General features: G+C 38.8%; 1 protein-coding gene across 7 annotated transcripts in view; it reads left to right on the forward strand.

Moving 5' to 3' along the window:
- The first annotated feature begins 4075 nt into the window (after positions 1–4075).
- Positions 4076–16647, forward strand: part of SLC35B3 (solute carrier family 35 member B3) — a 28717-nt gene continuing 16145 nt past the window's right edge. The window contains exons 1-5 of one of the 7 annotated variants that reach the window (XM_085308955.1): positions 4076–4201; positions 9151–9429; positions 10796–10917; positions 13820–13974; positions 15283–15390. In XM_085308955.1, coding sequence (XP_085165081.1) covers positions 9229–9429; positions 10796–10917; positions 13820–13974; positions 15283–15390 — 586 coding nt within the window. In that variant the 5' untranslated portion in view covers positions 4076–4201; positions 9151–9228. Of the gene's footprint in view, positions 4202–4252; positions 4312–5124; positions 5874–6892; positions 6985–8319; positions 8547–9150; positions 9430–10795; positions 10918–13819; positions 13975–15282; positions 15391–16647 lie in introns of those variants that run through there. The other 6 variants (XM_085308952.1, XM_085308953.1, XM_085308954.1 and 3 more) reach the window with 6 other exon arrangements.

A 16647-nucleotide genomic window follows, 5' to 3' on the forward strand; every position in this document is an offset into this window, starting at 1 on the left:
AATAGCTTGAATATAAAGTGAGGTATCAGACATTTCAAATGAGGTATTCTATAATCATAGAGCTTTTTGTTACTGTTGAAACTGCAATTTAGTAAAGTGCAATACTACATGGTATACATTAAAAATATTTAAGAATTAGGCTAAGAAAAATCATCTCAGCCAGAACTTAAGTGTAGAAAATGTCAGGAAAAGATTCAGAAAACATCTATTACAGAATATACATTTACAGGGTAAAATATGACCTTTCAAAAATTTCATTAATACTGTGATACCTGACTAGGTATCCTCAGCTTGGACAGGAACATACACCTAATTTAAAACAACATTTCCAGCAAAAAACAAGCAAGTCTTTCTTCTGTATGTGCCTCATTTATTTTGTTCTCATTCTGCAGCAGCACACTCCAAGARTAACAGCAGTAAAAATCTGTACAAAGCTGGTAGGAAAATCTTACTCTGAAATGTACTGTACTACAGTATTAAAAACAGCATTATATTCATCAGTAGGAGAAGGGAACCATTGCTACTGCCCCCCCCCCAACTATGAAGATAAACACCATTTCTTCTTTTGTCAATCAAGTTTCCACATTCATCTAATTCCCACAAACTCAGCAGACAAGTTCTGACAGCCAAAAAACACTTTTATCTAACCAATACTAACTTCTGCATAATACTTAGTCATCTTGTGTGCAACTCCAAAGTAAGATTTATATAAAAATAGAAAGCTTTGTGTGTAATATCCCATCATTTTTGGCAAAGACATTAGAAGCTGTAAATTACACTGGTGTTAGCTGTACCAAGCGTCACAAACCGCATTCTGATTTACATAGAGCATGTTTCAGTCAACATGGCAGATTCTCAAATTTATATAAAGCTAAAAAAACTTACCGCTCTGAGAGAATGTTTAAAGGTTTTGAAAGCAGTATTAATTTGCTTTTCATGCTGAACATAAGAAAAAATACATTATTTTGCTTCATTAACTTCTTTTATTTATTAGTCAGGTAACAATATGTGTGCATACTTGTGTCACTAATGCTATGCCTATTTACATGTTTCATGAGGAAATATGCCTGCAGTAGTGGGTAATTTTTGCAGATACACAGAAGCTTTTACCCTGTTAAATCTTAATAGTAAAACATACTATGCTACAAGCATATTACTGTCCATAATCTACTAGCAAAAAGCAGGACGTGCAACATTCTGTATTTGCATTCCCTCTGCAAACAAGAAAAAAACCTCTGTTCTAGTTAATTCACAAATCACTAAATGGAGAATGGGTACATGGATATCATTTTACAGTTGAGAAATCTGAAATGCTTATATCCAAGGAGTTTCAAAAATTAGGAAAATACAGAAACAATCTAGGCAAGGGCAGAAAAATAACATGGTCCACCACAATAAAGTTGGCATTTCTAATTTTGACTATAGCAAACAAAAGTTTCTGTCAGTAATAATTACAACCATCATTATTCTCCATACTAGAAGAAAGCCATAAAATTAAGTTTCTACTTTGTGCACAGAGTGAACTTTCCCTTTGGTACTTCACTTGTTCAAGAATGAAAATCATAGACAGGCAGCATGAGAATTTTGAGATCTTTGGTACTTCCACTGCCTCTGCTAGTGATGTACAATACCTATTTCATGGATAAACAGAGAAGTTCAGTCTCCAGAGTCTGAATTCTGAAAAGTACTGAATTCAGTACCTTTCATAAGTCCTAACTTCATTTTTTAAAATGATAAAAGAAAATGTGATTTACTTTCCAGCTTTATCAGTAATCCATATGTGCTCATATTGCAGACTGTGAAAACATCTGAGAGATCAATAATAAATATCCTACTCATGGTCCATTCTTCCACTTTATTTAAAAAATACATTCACCAGTATACACCCTACTCGGAACTTTTGCCAAGTTGAATGATGGAATTTGGGTAATGGCAATGGAATATTGCACTAGAAATGGAAAAAAAATGTATTCTTCAGGAACAGGCAGAAGACATTTGACAACTAAATTAAGCAGTCAAATTCATACATTTCTCAATAAAATTTACACTAAAACAACAACAAGACTGTAAAGTCTCAAACATTAGTGACACCAGATTTACATTTGCCAGTGTGCCTCTCCACAACCTTCTTCTTAGACAATATCTCTACACCCTCAGGTTCTTCATTCCAATTACAGGTTACTTACTCAGCCTATTTAGTAGCATGGTTTGTTTTTTCCTCCTATCTGCCTACCTCTACTCAGTCATTCCAGCACATTCACCAGCACTCATCAAAGTCCAAACTTAGCATGGAYGGTGCTTTGTTGTCATTAACGGCACAAGCACATTTTCCATTTTGACACCTCTTCCACACCTAGTAGCAGCTGAAAAAAAACAAGATGGTAGAGAAGTGATCACTCTACTATATCAATAATAGGAGAGATCATTAAGCATGACATGTTTAGAGAATTTAGCTATAGCAAGCTAGGAAATCCGTACTGACCATGAGAAAGCTTGCATATACTTACTCGAGTTACTGGGATAGTTACTTCTTTATGGAGACAGCAAAAAGCATTACCCCTATCACGGTTTGCCAAATGCGAAATCCCTCAACCTAAACAAATAAAACCCAAACCCAGAAGCACTAGAACCTCTCAACAAGATCGTTGCTCTATTTTCTTAGCAACTACTAATAGCTATCTCTTCCCAGAAAGCCATTCTGCTGAAAGATTTTTAAGTTTTTTTTTTAAAGTCAGCCTCAAGCACACACTTTGTTTTTGGTGTTTGGCACTTAAAAACGATCCTAAAAATGCTAACTTTAATGGTGGGTGGGTGTTATTTGTCAGTAATATCTATAACACATACTGATTTATTGTGCTCTGGCAAAGATAAAACTTTTAAAACTCTGTGAACAGAACTCTGAATTTCCCAAACACTACAGGAAGTTCATRTATAAAATTTATATATATTTTTCTATATACACACATATATATCTATATATAAATGTTAAGTATTTTTTGCACATTGTTACTAGAAACACAACACTTCCATTTCATGGCCTAGTATGATTAATAACTAACTTCATATATTTTCAAGTTGTATCTAATTCATGCATTTTCACAAAAATGCCTTCAGCTACATTCCTTCTAAGCCTTTTACCTGGTTGTTTTGGCTGTTATATTCTTTATGCCTTTTGCTGTTATTGCTTTCATTTGCCTTTTTTCTTGTTGTTATTTAACGTTTGATTTTCTTTCTGGAGTCTCATGCGAAAAGATCACGAAAGTGTCTTCCTGCAGAGTTAAACGCATTTTTGTGACTTTTACGAAGCCAGTTTCACGCGGGGACTTAATACTTATCAAGAGTACTAGCCAAATGGAACAGAACTCATTGAAAATATCAAACTTTATTAGGGAACCGACTATTTTGATTTCACTGTGACGTGAAATACAACCGTATTTTTTCCCCGAGTTTTTTCTGAGTGTTTTAAGATCGTCCTGCTCACGGAGGACCTGAAGCAGCGTCCACCTAAGCCACCCGAACAGACGCCCCTCACCACCGCAGAGCCGTCACTCCGGACCCTTCGGATCGCAAGAATCTGCCGCCGCCAGGCGCGAGGGCGGCGGTTGGCGGCGGCCGTTGGCCCCGCCTCCCCCACCTGTCCCGTGGCACGGGGGCTCGCCCTGCGGCCGCTCCCCCACCGCTGCGGGGCGGCCGCTCGCCGCCGGGAGACCCTGCAGCGCTGTAGCAGGCGCCGTGAAGCTAGAGCGAGCCTCCTGCCGCTCGGTGCGGCTCCCCCACGCCGGGGAAGCCCGTGCCTCGCGGGTTTCCTGCAGGGGGACAGCACGCCTCCCCGGGAGCGCCCGGGGGAGGGCAGAGGGTGCCCCAACACCCCCGCCTTCCCGCGGCGCGGCCCCGACGCCAGCGCGGAGGGGCGGGCGGTCCCCGCGGAGGCCCCGCCCCCCAGGGGGAGGGGCGASCCGCGAGCGGGGCGGTGCAAGCGGCCGCGCCGACGGGCCTCAGGACGAGTAGAGGAGCGCCGAGCGAGCGGCGTTCGCTCGATGCGCGTGGTGTTCGCACTGACCCCAGCCACCCCCTTCGGCACTTCCGGCGGCGCGCGGGGACAGAGAGCAGGGGAGCGCGGCGCCGGGGCCGCGGTGGTTGGCGGCGGCGGCGGGTRGTTGTCGCCGGCCCCTCCCCGCACGCCCCCCCCCGGTGCCGACAGGTAGGGGGCGGGGCCGGGGCTGCCCCTCCTCACGCCCCGGGCCGTGGCGGGAGGAGGCGGGGTCGCTTCCTGGGGAGCGTCGCCCGGTAACGGGTGCCATGGGCGCGGCGGTGAGCAGTGGGCGCCGGGCCCGGCCCGGCGGGGGCGGTTGGTTCTGTCTCGCGGGCGGGATCGGCTCGGCCGCAGGGGAAGGTGTCTCGTGCTGCGCCGGGCCCCGCGGGCTGGCGAGCAGAGAGTCCTTCCACTCCCTTCCTCCTCCCTTCCCCCATGCCCGGGGCGGTGGCAGGTGCTGGGACAGCCACGTCGGACGGTGGCGTAGGCCCGACCTACCCCGCCCAGGGAGGCGCGGGAAGCAGGGGGTCACTCTGCTCCCTGACCCTCTCCTGCCTTCTGGGCAGGAGCCAGGTACCCACCGCTAAGCAACGGTTTCRTTCCGTTTTCCAGCGGATGTGTGTTTTTGAGGCCCTGCAACCTGGAGCATCCTTGCGGGGAGCTGCTGTTATATTGTCTGCTCCGGCTATGCCTACCAGGCGCTTGTGGAATTGGTTCCAAAGGAAATGAGTCCTGGTCAGGGCTGGGGTTGGAATTTAGGTCTGCCATTGCCTGGGGCAGTTCATGCAAGTGATCTGCCTGAAAAAGTATTGAGGTGCTTCTTTCTGTGAAACAGGTGAAGTTGTGGAGCTGAAGTTCACAGCCTGCTTCCACATAGGCTGTTTTTAAAAGGATACTCTTCAGGATTAAAAAAAAAAAAAAAAAATCCCTCTGTCACTTAAAATATTCTTCCATGATTGTTGTTGCAAGTCATTAACTTTTCAGAAGCTAAAGAAATCTTGCTTTTACCTTTTGCTTCTTTTCTATGCATTAATCAGCCTGAACTATTTCTTTTATTTCTTTACCACTGCATTAGGTTAAAGTCTTCTTGTTCTGCCTAGGATTTTATTGAAAGGGGAAAAAGCAAAAAGTATCTTCAATGTAAGGAATGTGTTATTTTTTGTTTTACACCAACAAGAAGAAAAGGAGAGGAGTGTGCTATGTTACGTAAATCAGGGAGACTTAAGAGAAGCTACTAGATTCTTAAATGGATTTTTGCTGCATGTTTATTCAAAAAATGGATCAGTTACTTAAGAGATTTTAGTGGGAGGATGATGAATAGCATTTTTGATGCTTTTTTATAAAAAAAAAAAAGAACAAATTGAGAAGTCGTAATGGCCATCAGAAGTGTTCCATCACTGTTGGTAATGAAATCACTTGCAGTAGAGTTTTTCAAATGGGTACATATATTTACTGTTTCTCCAGTTTTTAARCAGTGTTCTCTTGAAGTGTTTCTGGATCATGATCAATTTTTTTGTTTAATTTAGAAGAYAATACAGGCAAAACAGTTGTTATGCCTCATCTTGGGGACACCCTTGAGCATGGCTATCAGCTCTCTTTCTTACTGCTTTAGTGGCAGACTTAGTAATCTTCAGAAGGCTATATGGATAGATCATAAAAGCTGATATTGCTGCTGATTAAACAGTTTGAATATAAATAGTTGAAAATTCAAAACTGTATAATAAACTTGTTACTCTCTGTTCTCTACTTCTTCTGATCTAGCTCTGGTGTTCTGTCCCACTGATGCAGCTATTAAATAATACCTGAAGTAGTGGCAAAAGTGGAAAACTTAGGTACAAAAGTATGTATTGTACAGTTCACCGTATTGTGGGACGCCAGAAGTACACATAACAGTACATGACTGTGCCTTCTCTGTGTTACTGTTTAAGTGAAAAATGAAACTCAAATTATTTCAGTAGCTCTTGATCCTGCTGAGAAAGTGTGACCTTAACAAATGCCCTATGTAGGGAAAGTGTACATTGGCTAGGAGAGATCTGAACAGGTGCTAATGAGAACATGGGATCAGCCAAGATGTCAACAATGGATATATTTCTAAATACCTTGCCCTGTCTTCATAGTGATTTACTACTTGCACTTGAAATTTAGAGCCCTAACCTAGCACATCCTTTTCTGGGGAAAGGGATAAGTCATACATTGTTTTAGTAATCTTTTTTTTGATGCTCAAGTAAGGATTCTTGAGTGTCTGCAGAAGGCATCTTTGCTATACTTTCTTCAGTGGATATATGCTATAAACAGGACTGAAGGGAAGCTGCTTGATTTTAAAACCCGATCTTAACAGGTGTAAATCATCACTTCTGTAAACTTCTCATCTTAAAACAGTTGAGTTGTTTCTTCTTTTATTTTTAGGCTATTACAGAACGCTGATAGATGAGAAGTCAGAAGGTAATTTCTAGTAAAGTTTGTGGATGATTAGTTCATGCCCATTTGTTCTCATGCTACTGTCCTTAAAATTAGTGCTGTTTTCCTTCCTTAGTGGTAACCTCTGTGATGCTTTTATTGAAAGTAAGTTCATCCCCTTTTTATACTTTTTTTTTTTGCTAGGCTAAACAAGTTTAGCTGTCATCTCATTTCATTTCATAAGGTGGGCTCTCTATTCCCCTAGTCATCCTGATAACACTTTTCTGCAGCTATTCTCTTAATTCATCTTTCCTTGAGGATGATCAGAGCAATGATATTCCACATAGTCTTACTAGTGCCTTGTAGGATGATGCTGATACTTCACAGAATGGTCAAGGTTGGAAGAAACCTTTAGAGATCATCTAGTCCAATCATCCTGCTCAAGCAGGGTCACCTAGAGCAGGCTGCCCAGGACTGTGTCCAGATGGCTTTTGAATAATTCCAGTGATGGAGACTCCACAACCTCTCTGCTCCAGTGCTCAATCACCCTTAAGGTAAAGAAGTTTTCTTTGTAGGGAGCAACAGAACTTCCTGTTTTTCAGTTTGTACCCATTGCCTAATCCTTTTGCTCAGCACCTCTGAGAAGAATCTGGCCTCATCCTCTTTACACCTACCCTTCAGACGTTTATACACATGGATGAGATCCTACCTCAATCTTCTCTCTTCTCAGCTAAACATTCCCAGCTCTCTCCACCTTTCCTCGTATGAAAAATGCTCTAGTCCCTTATTCACCTCAGTAGCCCTTCACTGGACTTGCTCCAGTGGCTCTGTATTCCTCCTGTGTTGAGGAGCCCAGAACTGGACACAGCATTTCAAGTGCTGGAGGCCTAGGAGCCTCGCAGTGTCTGAGCAGAGGAGAAGGACCACTACCCTCAACCTGCTGGCAATGCCTTGCCTAATGCAACCCAGGGGGTATCATTGCTTTTTGTTGCTGAGAGGGCCTGGCTCATGATCAGCTTGTCCACCAGGACACCCAGGTTCTTCTCTGCAGAACTGCTCTCCAGCCAGTGAGTCCTGAGACTGTCCTGGTGCATGGGACTGTTTCTCTCCAGGCACGRGACTTTGCACTTCCCTTTGTGGACCTTCCTGAGGTTCTTCTCTGCCCATTTTCCCCACCTGTTGCGGTCCCTTTGAATGGCAACACAACCATTTTTGTATCRTTAGAAAATTTGCTGAGGGTACACTCTGTCCCATCGTTCCTATCTGTGCTGAAACGAGGCTGCTTAACCTTTTCTTTATTCTTCCCTGACACCCCCCACACACACCCTTCTTTTAATGGCCACCTCATTTTGTGATTAACTAAAAATCCGTGAGGGTGAGCTTTCTATCTCCTGCTTTGGTTTTCAACTGCGGAGCTCTGAATTTAAGCAGGAATTGTTATCGTGGGTCCCAAATTGTTATTATAGTCCCTAAGCTGTTCTTTCTGAACTTCAGTAGGAATCGTATTCTAGCCCGATGTTAGGTTGTATCAGAAAAGAAAACTTAATGGCATGGCGAGTTTTATACTAATCCTTCATTTTTCACCTAAACTTGTAATTTTTTTCATATTGCATAATGACTCACTGAGGTCTGTGTATACTAGACTTGCTGTATTTTCTTTGCCTGGAAAATAAATTCAAGGGAAGATACTGGGTTAAGGTGACATGATCTGCCTTTCATATGTTAGCATACTTGCCATTTGAAAATTGTGAGAAAAGGAATTTTTATAGATGTGGGATGAGAAGTATTTTTGAGTTGCAGAAAATAAAACATTAAATAGTTAAATAAAATTTAATTACTGACTGCTGACTGAACTAGCTGCTGACCTACACCTAAAAATCATGGGAGGACTGACTGACCAGTTTGTGCAGCTTGAGGCTGAAAAGAAGAAAAGGGGGAGCAGGGGAGAGGAAAAAAGAAAAACTGCTACCTAAAACATCACACTCTCCGCTGAACTGTAGAAAAGAATTATTTGCCTGTCAATCTAGTGAGCTGCTGAATTCCTTCTCTGGGCTTCAGYCATCCAGTTTTGTTTTACATTACATGTGGAAATGGCTACATGTGGTTAATGTTAAAGGTATTGCTATTCTATATAATTTATCAGATAAACATTCTTTCTAGCTAGCTTCTTAATCTTTGTTTTTATCTTCATGTCCTTTTTCTTAAAGATGTATAAGAAATACTGAGCCAAAGTGAGAACGAGTCAGAAGTTCTTTTAGTTCAACACTTGTAACCAATCACAGACTCAGGACTATAGCTCTTAGCAAATTTTCATATATAATAGGGTAATTTGGTATATCCTACTGTGAAAATGAAGTAAACTAGACAGAACTGCAGTGCCTCCATACCTTACTTTCATTATGGTATGAGTATGGAGATCACTTCTGTCTCAAGCAGTCACTCCTCTTAGTGCTAACATAAAAAAGCTGCTTTGAGCTGTTGTGAAACAGAGGCTGTTCTTCTACTGTTGCCTTTTTTTTTTTTGGGGGGGGTGGGGGTGGCAGTATAGAAGTGCTACTTTCCACATGAATGGAAGTAAGCGTGCTGAGAGGCCTTTTAGCTTTGGACAGCAGAAAGGAAGCCTTGAACCTTTACATTTTCTGTATAAACTCCACRCTTGTTTACTGTTCTTGTTGGAAGGTTGTATGTTTTGTCTTATCTGACTTTGGCATTTCTTTCAGCTTTCAGACAAAGGACAAAACGAGGAAGAACAACAGAAAGAACATAACAGTAGCACCAGATGCAGCGACCTAGGAATCATGGATCTGAAATTTAATTCGTCAAGAAAATATATTTCCATCAGTGTACCTTCCAAATCTCAGGCTATGTCACCTCATATCAAATCAGTAGATGACATTATAGTTCTTGGCATGAATCTCAGCAAATTTAACAAGCCTACTCAATTTTTCATCTGTGTTTCTGGAGTTTTTATGTTTTATCTAATCTACGGATATTTACAGGTAAATGCTATGAACTTGTGTCTTAGGCCACTTCCCCTATGTCTCCACTTTCTTTTTAATAGCATAATAATGTAGTAGCTAATTTAATATGTAAAGGCATCTAAAACAAATATCAATTGCAAAGTCAAGGTTTCAGAAGTTAAGGGCAGTAAGTGTATAATTTATGAATTTACTCTTTGTGAGGTTTGGTTGAACTGGACTTTGTTTTTTCTTTTTTTAACTCCTATGTGCATGACTTACAAAAATATATATTAAAAACAATATTGAAACGTATGTGATTTCATAGTCTTCTAAAAATAAATGAACTGTACCACCATACTGACTGCATGTAAGTCCTTAYTGAAGTTGAAACCTTTAGATCAGCTTGAGTTCAGCAAGTCCGTTACAATAGTAATAGCTTGTTTTTCTCTCTGCTCTTAATGCTTGAGCAGGCTGAAATATGGTTGTTAAGCAGAAGAGTAATGTTTAGACAAATACTAAGTTTTATACCAGTTCAAGTTAAGCATTTCTGGAAGTATTTCTATTTCTGCTAACTGTTTTTCTCTCATCTTGACCAGTTGCATTTCTGTTCCTTTTTTTTGAAATTCAGCTTAATCTTCTCAGAACTTGTCAAATTGTCATATTTTTCTAGTGCTGTTTTCAAAAACATCCAAGAAGCTTGTTAAAAAAATTCTAAACAGTTATTTGACAAAGTTGTCAGTAATTGAAAGCAGAATCTTAAAAAGGAAAATATTTAGGCAGTTGGGGTTTTTAAAACTATAAGCCCTGCTGCTATCTCTGCCTCTAATTGACACAGCTACATAATTCCTTATGCACTGTGTATATTTTTCCATTAAAAAATCTCTCTGATTTTTAAATATCCATATAACTCACTAATTTACAAGCTCACAAGAGCTATTTAATGTAGACAGTCAAAATATTAAGTGCATGTCCCTAAGAAATAAAGATCACCAGTAAAATTGTCTTTTAGAGAAAGTTCCTATTTAATTATTTTGAKCTATTTATAAACTCTAGCTAAAAACAAAGTTAGTCTGAATAAATGAATAGAAAACCAAGTGAAAAGCAGACAGGAAACCATCTATAATTTGAGATGAATATTCATGGATCAAATGTATTCCCTTGAGGAATCAGACCATTAATTTTCACTTCAGCAATAAATTTTCTCATTGTATTTTGCAGAAACTGAATTGTCTCTTTCAGTACTCTGCAAGTCCTAAAAAATATGTGGCAGGTGAATTCTAGTTAATAATTAATAGCTGTAAAGGATAGATTTGCATGTATATGAAGAAAAAATAAATTTCTGGATTTTATTTTGATTTACTGTTTTGTAAATGCATATGACCTTGGTGTATTTTTGTTTTTATAGGAACTGATATTTTCAGTAGAAGGCTTTAAACCCTTTGGTTGGTACCTTACTTTAGTGCAATTTGGATTTTATTCCATATTTGGATTAATAGAATTGCAATTGATTCAGGACAAAAGGAGAAGGTATGTATGATAAATCTAACATCTGTTGTTTGAATATTGTGAGGCATTGGTAGCAGTTCCGTAGTTAAACTAACTTATTGGGCAGTGTTAGAAAATATTTCGTAAATAAACTTATGATTAGTAAAAAAAAACAACATGTGTCTTCAAACTGTGTACTAGTGCCCTTTAATTTCTGTCATAGAATCAGTAAGGTTGGAAGGGACCTCTGGAGAACATCTAGTCCAACCCCCCTGCTCAAGCAGGGTCACCTAGAGTACATTAGACAGGGTTGCTTCCAGGTGGGCCTTGAATATCTCCAGAGAAGGAGACTCCRCAACCTCTCTGGGCAACCTGGTCCAGTGCTCCGTTGCTCTCACAGGGAAGAAATTCCCCCTCACGGTCAGGCGGAACTTCCTGCGCTTCAATTTCTGCCCATTGCCTCTTGTCCTGTCCCATGGGATGACTGAAAAGTTTGTCCCCATCCCCTTGACACCCTCCCTTCAGGTACTTGTACACACCGCTAAGATCCCCCCTCAGTCTTCTCTTCCCCAGGCTAAAGAGGCCCAGCTCTCGCAGCCGTTCCTCATAGGGCAGATGTTCTAGCCCTCTGATCATCTWYGTAGCCCTACACTGGACTCTCTCCAGTAGCTCTATGTCTCTCTTGTACTGGGGAGCCCAGAACTGCACTAATATGCTGTGGTTAGTRAATTAGAGTTAGAAATTCCTGAATTTTAATTCTTTGCTTTTACCTACATAACCTTTCGGATCTGGCAAAAGCCATTTGGCCTATTGTTTCGGGGKTTTTTTGTTGTCTCACTTTCTCATATGTGTAAGGTAAGCTGCCCTCTTTGATGCACTGTGAGAATAACTATGTTAAAGCTAAGGAGTGGTAAGTCCTATCACTAACTTGGAATTAGGATGCTTTTAAACTGAGGTTCTTATATGAACAAACAAACAACTTTCCAGATGTGAAGCTTTCTGCTTCAGTACTTGGATATTATATAAAGTAGGATTATTTACAGCATAGATTCTGCCACTTTTAAAGTACAGCTCCATAGTAGTATGTAGAATATATTCTATATATTTAAGCAAAATAAATAAATTGAAGCCTTTGGCATTGACCTTGACAGAACATGCAGATAAACACATAATGTGCCTGTGTAGATTTCAGACTCGTAAGTAGTCTTGTTGACTGTGTCTGTATTGCCATTTTGACTCAGTCATGGAGCAGTTTCCATCCTAAAGCTGGTTGGTGCGGACTACTCATGTATGTGCTACTTTGGGTTATCATATCCAGAACAGGCAGACTGCACTTCATAGCACCTGAAGCCATTTCTCATGCAATACATTTTCCTCAGACCTTTGTACCTCTTCAGCAGTAAGTTCCTCTAGCAAGCTATGTGTCTTGGAGCATCACAGGTCTGGTGCATGTTCAATGTGATCGTTTAGGTTTTCCTCAAAGGCTGTTTCTAGGTTTTATGTTTTTTCATTTCAAGTTCCATGCAAAATACCTTGCCACAAAACCATTCTTCAATATAKTTGAGCAAGGAGATTCTTTCTGTCTTGAATCCCTTGGAAATGAGGTAGTTTGATCTGACTAGGTGCGGCTAATCTTAYGATTCCCTCTCCAACTACAGCCCCTTCAAACCGTATGTTCTTTGCAGCCTGGAAAGAAGCTGCCATAATGTATGCAATTTTTAAAAAAGTGCATTAAAATCATTATTTCTTAGTTGAACATACTCAGTTTTCCTTCCCTGTAGTCATCCTTCGCTGGTATTTTATATACTGATTTTAGGTTGTAGAATTTTTCTGTAGTGAAACAATGCAACTTTGAAAAATTATAATTTGTATTTTAAACACTGACAGCTTATATTTTGAGATATCTGACTCTTTCAGATGTTTCAGATAATGCAAAATTTCTACCTGTCTGGCTTTCTATAGTTGATACTTTATATTTTGATTACCAAAACAGTTGCTAAACTTTATGTAATGTGGCCCTCCAAGTAAGTTGTTTGGGAGAGATCTTAAATATATTTTACATTTTGTTTTCTTTAATCTGTGCATCCTCTTGTAGATGTTAAAAATCTGTTCTCTAATTTTTATTTTGAATTCTGTCTTTCTTAAATCTTCTTATACAATTATTTTTCTTGCATGCCTCAGAGTATGCCTACATCACAGACTGAGTTATGAATAAGACAGGGTTTTACAGCAAGACATCTCCTTATGTTGCTTAATTTGGCTTTGAGTATGCAGAAAAATTAGCTGAACATATGCACAATAATGCAGAAAGTCACTTCACAAATACAACACAGTCGTCATTAAAAATTACTGCTGGATCACCTGTCATCAGGTGATAATTTCATCAAACAATACATCTGAAAATGTTCAAGGAGCCTGTCACCTGAGGGTACTTGAGTCACTTATCATTTATTTCTGTAGAGTTTAATTAAATAATTTTACATTTTCCCACTTTCTCCACTCTAAAAATGCCAGAGTTTTTCTGAAACATCACCAAAAAAATTGACTCAGAGACCATGACAGGACTGAGATTCAGAATATCTAGGTATGCAAACCTTCTGTGTCTCCTTTGCCAGATAACTTAAAGCCTATGTCTTGATTCTTTTGTAAATAATATACCTCCTCAGAAGGAGATTAAAGAGTTATTGCTTGAATACTTCATGAACCTTGAAGATCTTACAGTCTTGTATTTGAACATAAATTATTAGAGGTAATTAAAATACATTAAATTTGAAAACAGTCATTTTCATGCATTATTAAGTTTCTATTATGGGGTGAAAATCAGTGGGAAAAATAGTCAATTTCTAATATGAAGTTATTCTTTTATCTGGATTGTCCAAGCTAAGTCTCTTTTAGAATTGCAGCATGTCTGTAATACCAAAATTTATATGTTTATATTTTGTAGAATTCCTGGAAAAACTTACATGATAATAGCCTTTTTAACAGTGGGAACTATGGGTTTGTCAAATACCTCTTTAGGATATCTGAATTACCCTACTCAAGTCATCTTCAAGTGCTGTAAACTGATTCCAGTCATGATAGGTGGGGTTTTTATACAAGGTAAGTGTTAGTTTTGCTGTTAGATCAATATTAGATTTTTTTGTTTGTTTGCTTGGGAGACAATCATGTCCTTCTTCCCCTCACCCCGCAGTTTTTAATGAGAAATGCRCCTCTTTTTAATTCTGCACACACAAATGTTGTATGCCTAATCCTAAAGTTGTTGTTCATATTCCAAGAACATAAGAAGGGATCTGGAAAGTAGCAGGAAACACTATAATTATGTGAACAAACATACCTCAGTGCTTCTGTTGTGGTAAGTTTTAAGTATAGTATGAAAGTTTTTGGTTCTGTGGTACGTAAGGATTCATTAAGTCAATAAAATTCTGCGTATGAAAGTGTTATGGAATCTAAAATGGTTCATTTCTGTTATTGTAGTTAGTTCTGTCCTTCTACTCACAACAGAAAATTGAACTTCCTGAGGACTTTATCTGAGCCAGTAAATGCATTTAAAGAAAACAACATTCTATCCAGGCTTGTTAACCTTACAATTTTATATGCAACTCACACATGCACACACGCATGCATGCATGCACACACACGCTATTTACCCTTTATTAAGAGTCATTATGTATCATTGAATTAAGGGAATAGTGTCTCTGAACACTTTCTAAAACTTTGTAGTGTGTGTGAGTATATACACATGCACAAACACGCGCACACATTATACAGACACAGTTTTTATATGTGTAATATTCTCAGAAGTTGAGAAATACTTTTCAGTCAGTTTTCCTTAGAAAAATTTCCTTGGACACTTATATAGAAGCTATGTCTTCTGAAGAAAATAACAGGTTACTTAGAACAAGACATTCTAGCTCCTGCCTTTCTGTTTTCCTTCTCTCTTTCTTATTCCTCTCCCCTTCATGTTCTTTTTTCCCCAAACTGAAAAATAATGCAGGGTTCTAAAAGTACTGGTTCCCAACTGGACAACTAAATGCTTGAATATGACTTCTCTTTAATCAGTAAAACAGCTGAAATGTCTTGCATGAGAAAGTGGTCTTCAGAAAGCATCCAAGCTGTCTTGAAGTTGCTGAGATGGTGATTTGTGAGGGAGTATGTACTTCACATCAGTGAGAGTAAAATTAAAATTGGCCACAAAAATCAGCTAACATCTGCAAATACCTTCTTTCATGTTAGGAATTGCTGCTGTAGAGGAAGCTGATCCTGGCCATGAAAGGCAAGGACTTTAGGCCATGMGCTTTAACAGAAGAATGACACTGGAACAATTTTTTCCTTTTAGCCTGCTGATAGGATAAACACAAAATACTGAGTATTACAGCCTTACTCATGTTCTTTGTATTGCTTTTGTAGGAAAACGTTATAACATTGTAGATGTTTCTGCTGCCTTGTGTATGAGTCTTGGATTAATATGGTTTACTTTAGCTGACAGCACGGTTGCACCAAACTTCAACTTAACAGGTAAAGATATATTTTATAGTTTCACAAAATGCTTATTTTATCTACAGTAAGCATTCTATAAAGGATCTAAGTGTTTCTTGTGTAGTGTCTTTCAGGTATCATAATGAAAATGCAGATTTCATTGTGTCATTGTATTGGCAGGGCTACATCTGTGGCARAAGAGGCATTTTTTTTAAAACTTTAGTTTTTAGGTTCTTAACTTTCTGAAAATGTCACCCTTTAGGTTGAAATATCCTATCCTTGTTCTCAGGAGATTATTTTTTCTGAATAGGGTTACTAAAATAAATTTGTCATAATCCCATTTGAACATTTTGAATCCTTAAAAGGGTGAGGGGTTTTATTTTTCTGGTTAAAYCTTTCAGTCTTTTCAAGAATTGTTTACTTTGCATTTACTGCAGATCTAACTCTGGGTACCCACTATTTAACTTCTCTATATTGTATAAAATAAGAACTAAAAGATTCCAATCTTATGTTTAGAAACTTTATGGAACTTCTGTCTCAAATGACATGGAAGAATTAGTTATTCCTAAAAAAATATATGCTATATACTTGGCCAGTGTTTGGATTAGTACTGTAGAGCAGAAGATTTTAGAATAGTCTACTTTTAGTATTTTTTTTCATTTAAAATTTTAGGTTGAGGTATAGTAAGTGTTGCAGCAGATGCTCATGATTTCTTAATAGTGGAAGCATCAATTTAGAATTTTGTTCCTAAAAATAATGATTAAATTCTCTCTTAAATATTCTCTCTTCTTGTCCTCACAAAATGTTATTTCTTCTAGAGATAAGTAGTAGTCTAATGGGAAGAACTTGTGATGTCATTTAAACTATATTTTTTGTCTTGTTCATAATTTAGACTTCATACCTTTTAATGTCATTTTAGTGCTATTGCCCAGGCCAGAAATTACAAAAATCTGTGAATTACACATTAAATACACAGTATGTTGTATATGTATGTGGTGTAGCTGGATGGCCATTTTAACAAAATAAATACAGATTTTGAGTATGATGTGAAGTTGATATGCAAGTAGTTGTTCTAGGATACTCTGGTTTTGTTATAATCACAGCTGTTTTAGCATATGGTTTCTAAGTGCATTCCTATCTTCATAAATTCATTTTGTAAAATGTGAATTATTTTAAATGTATACTATGACTTAATTTTCAAGACTTTGAAACTTGCCTCCTCAATTGAAGGGCACAGACGTATGTGCAGCTAAAGTGCTGACATCCTCAAAGGTCTGAAAAACCCAAGATAAAAGC

This window comes from Rhea americana, unplaced genomic scaffold (genome assembly GCF_003343005.1).
Source record: "Rhea americana isolate MKP2758 unplaced genomic scaffold, rheAme1 scaffold_288, whole genome shotgun sequence".
Taxonomy (NCBI): Eukaryota; Metazoa; Chordata; class Aves; order Rheiformes; family Rheidae; genus Rhea; species Rhea americana.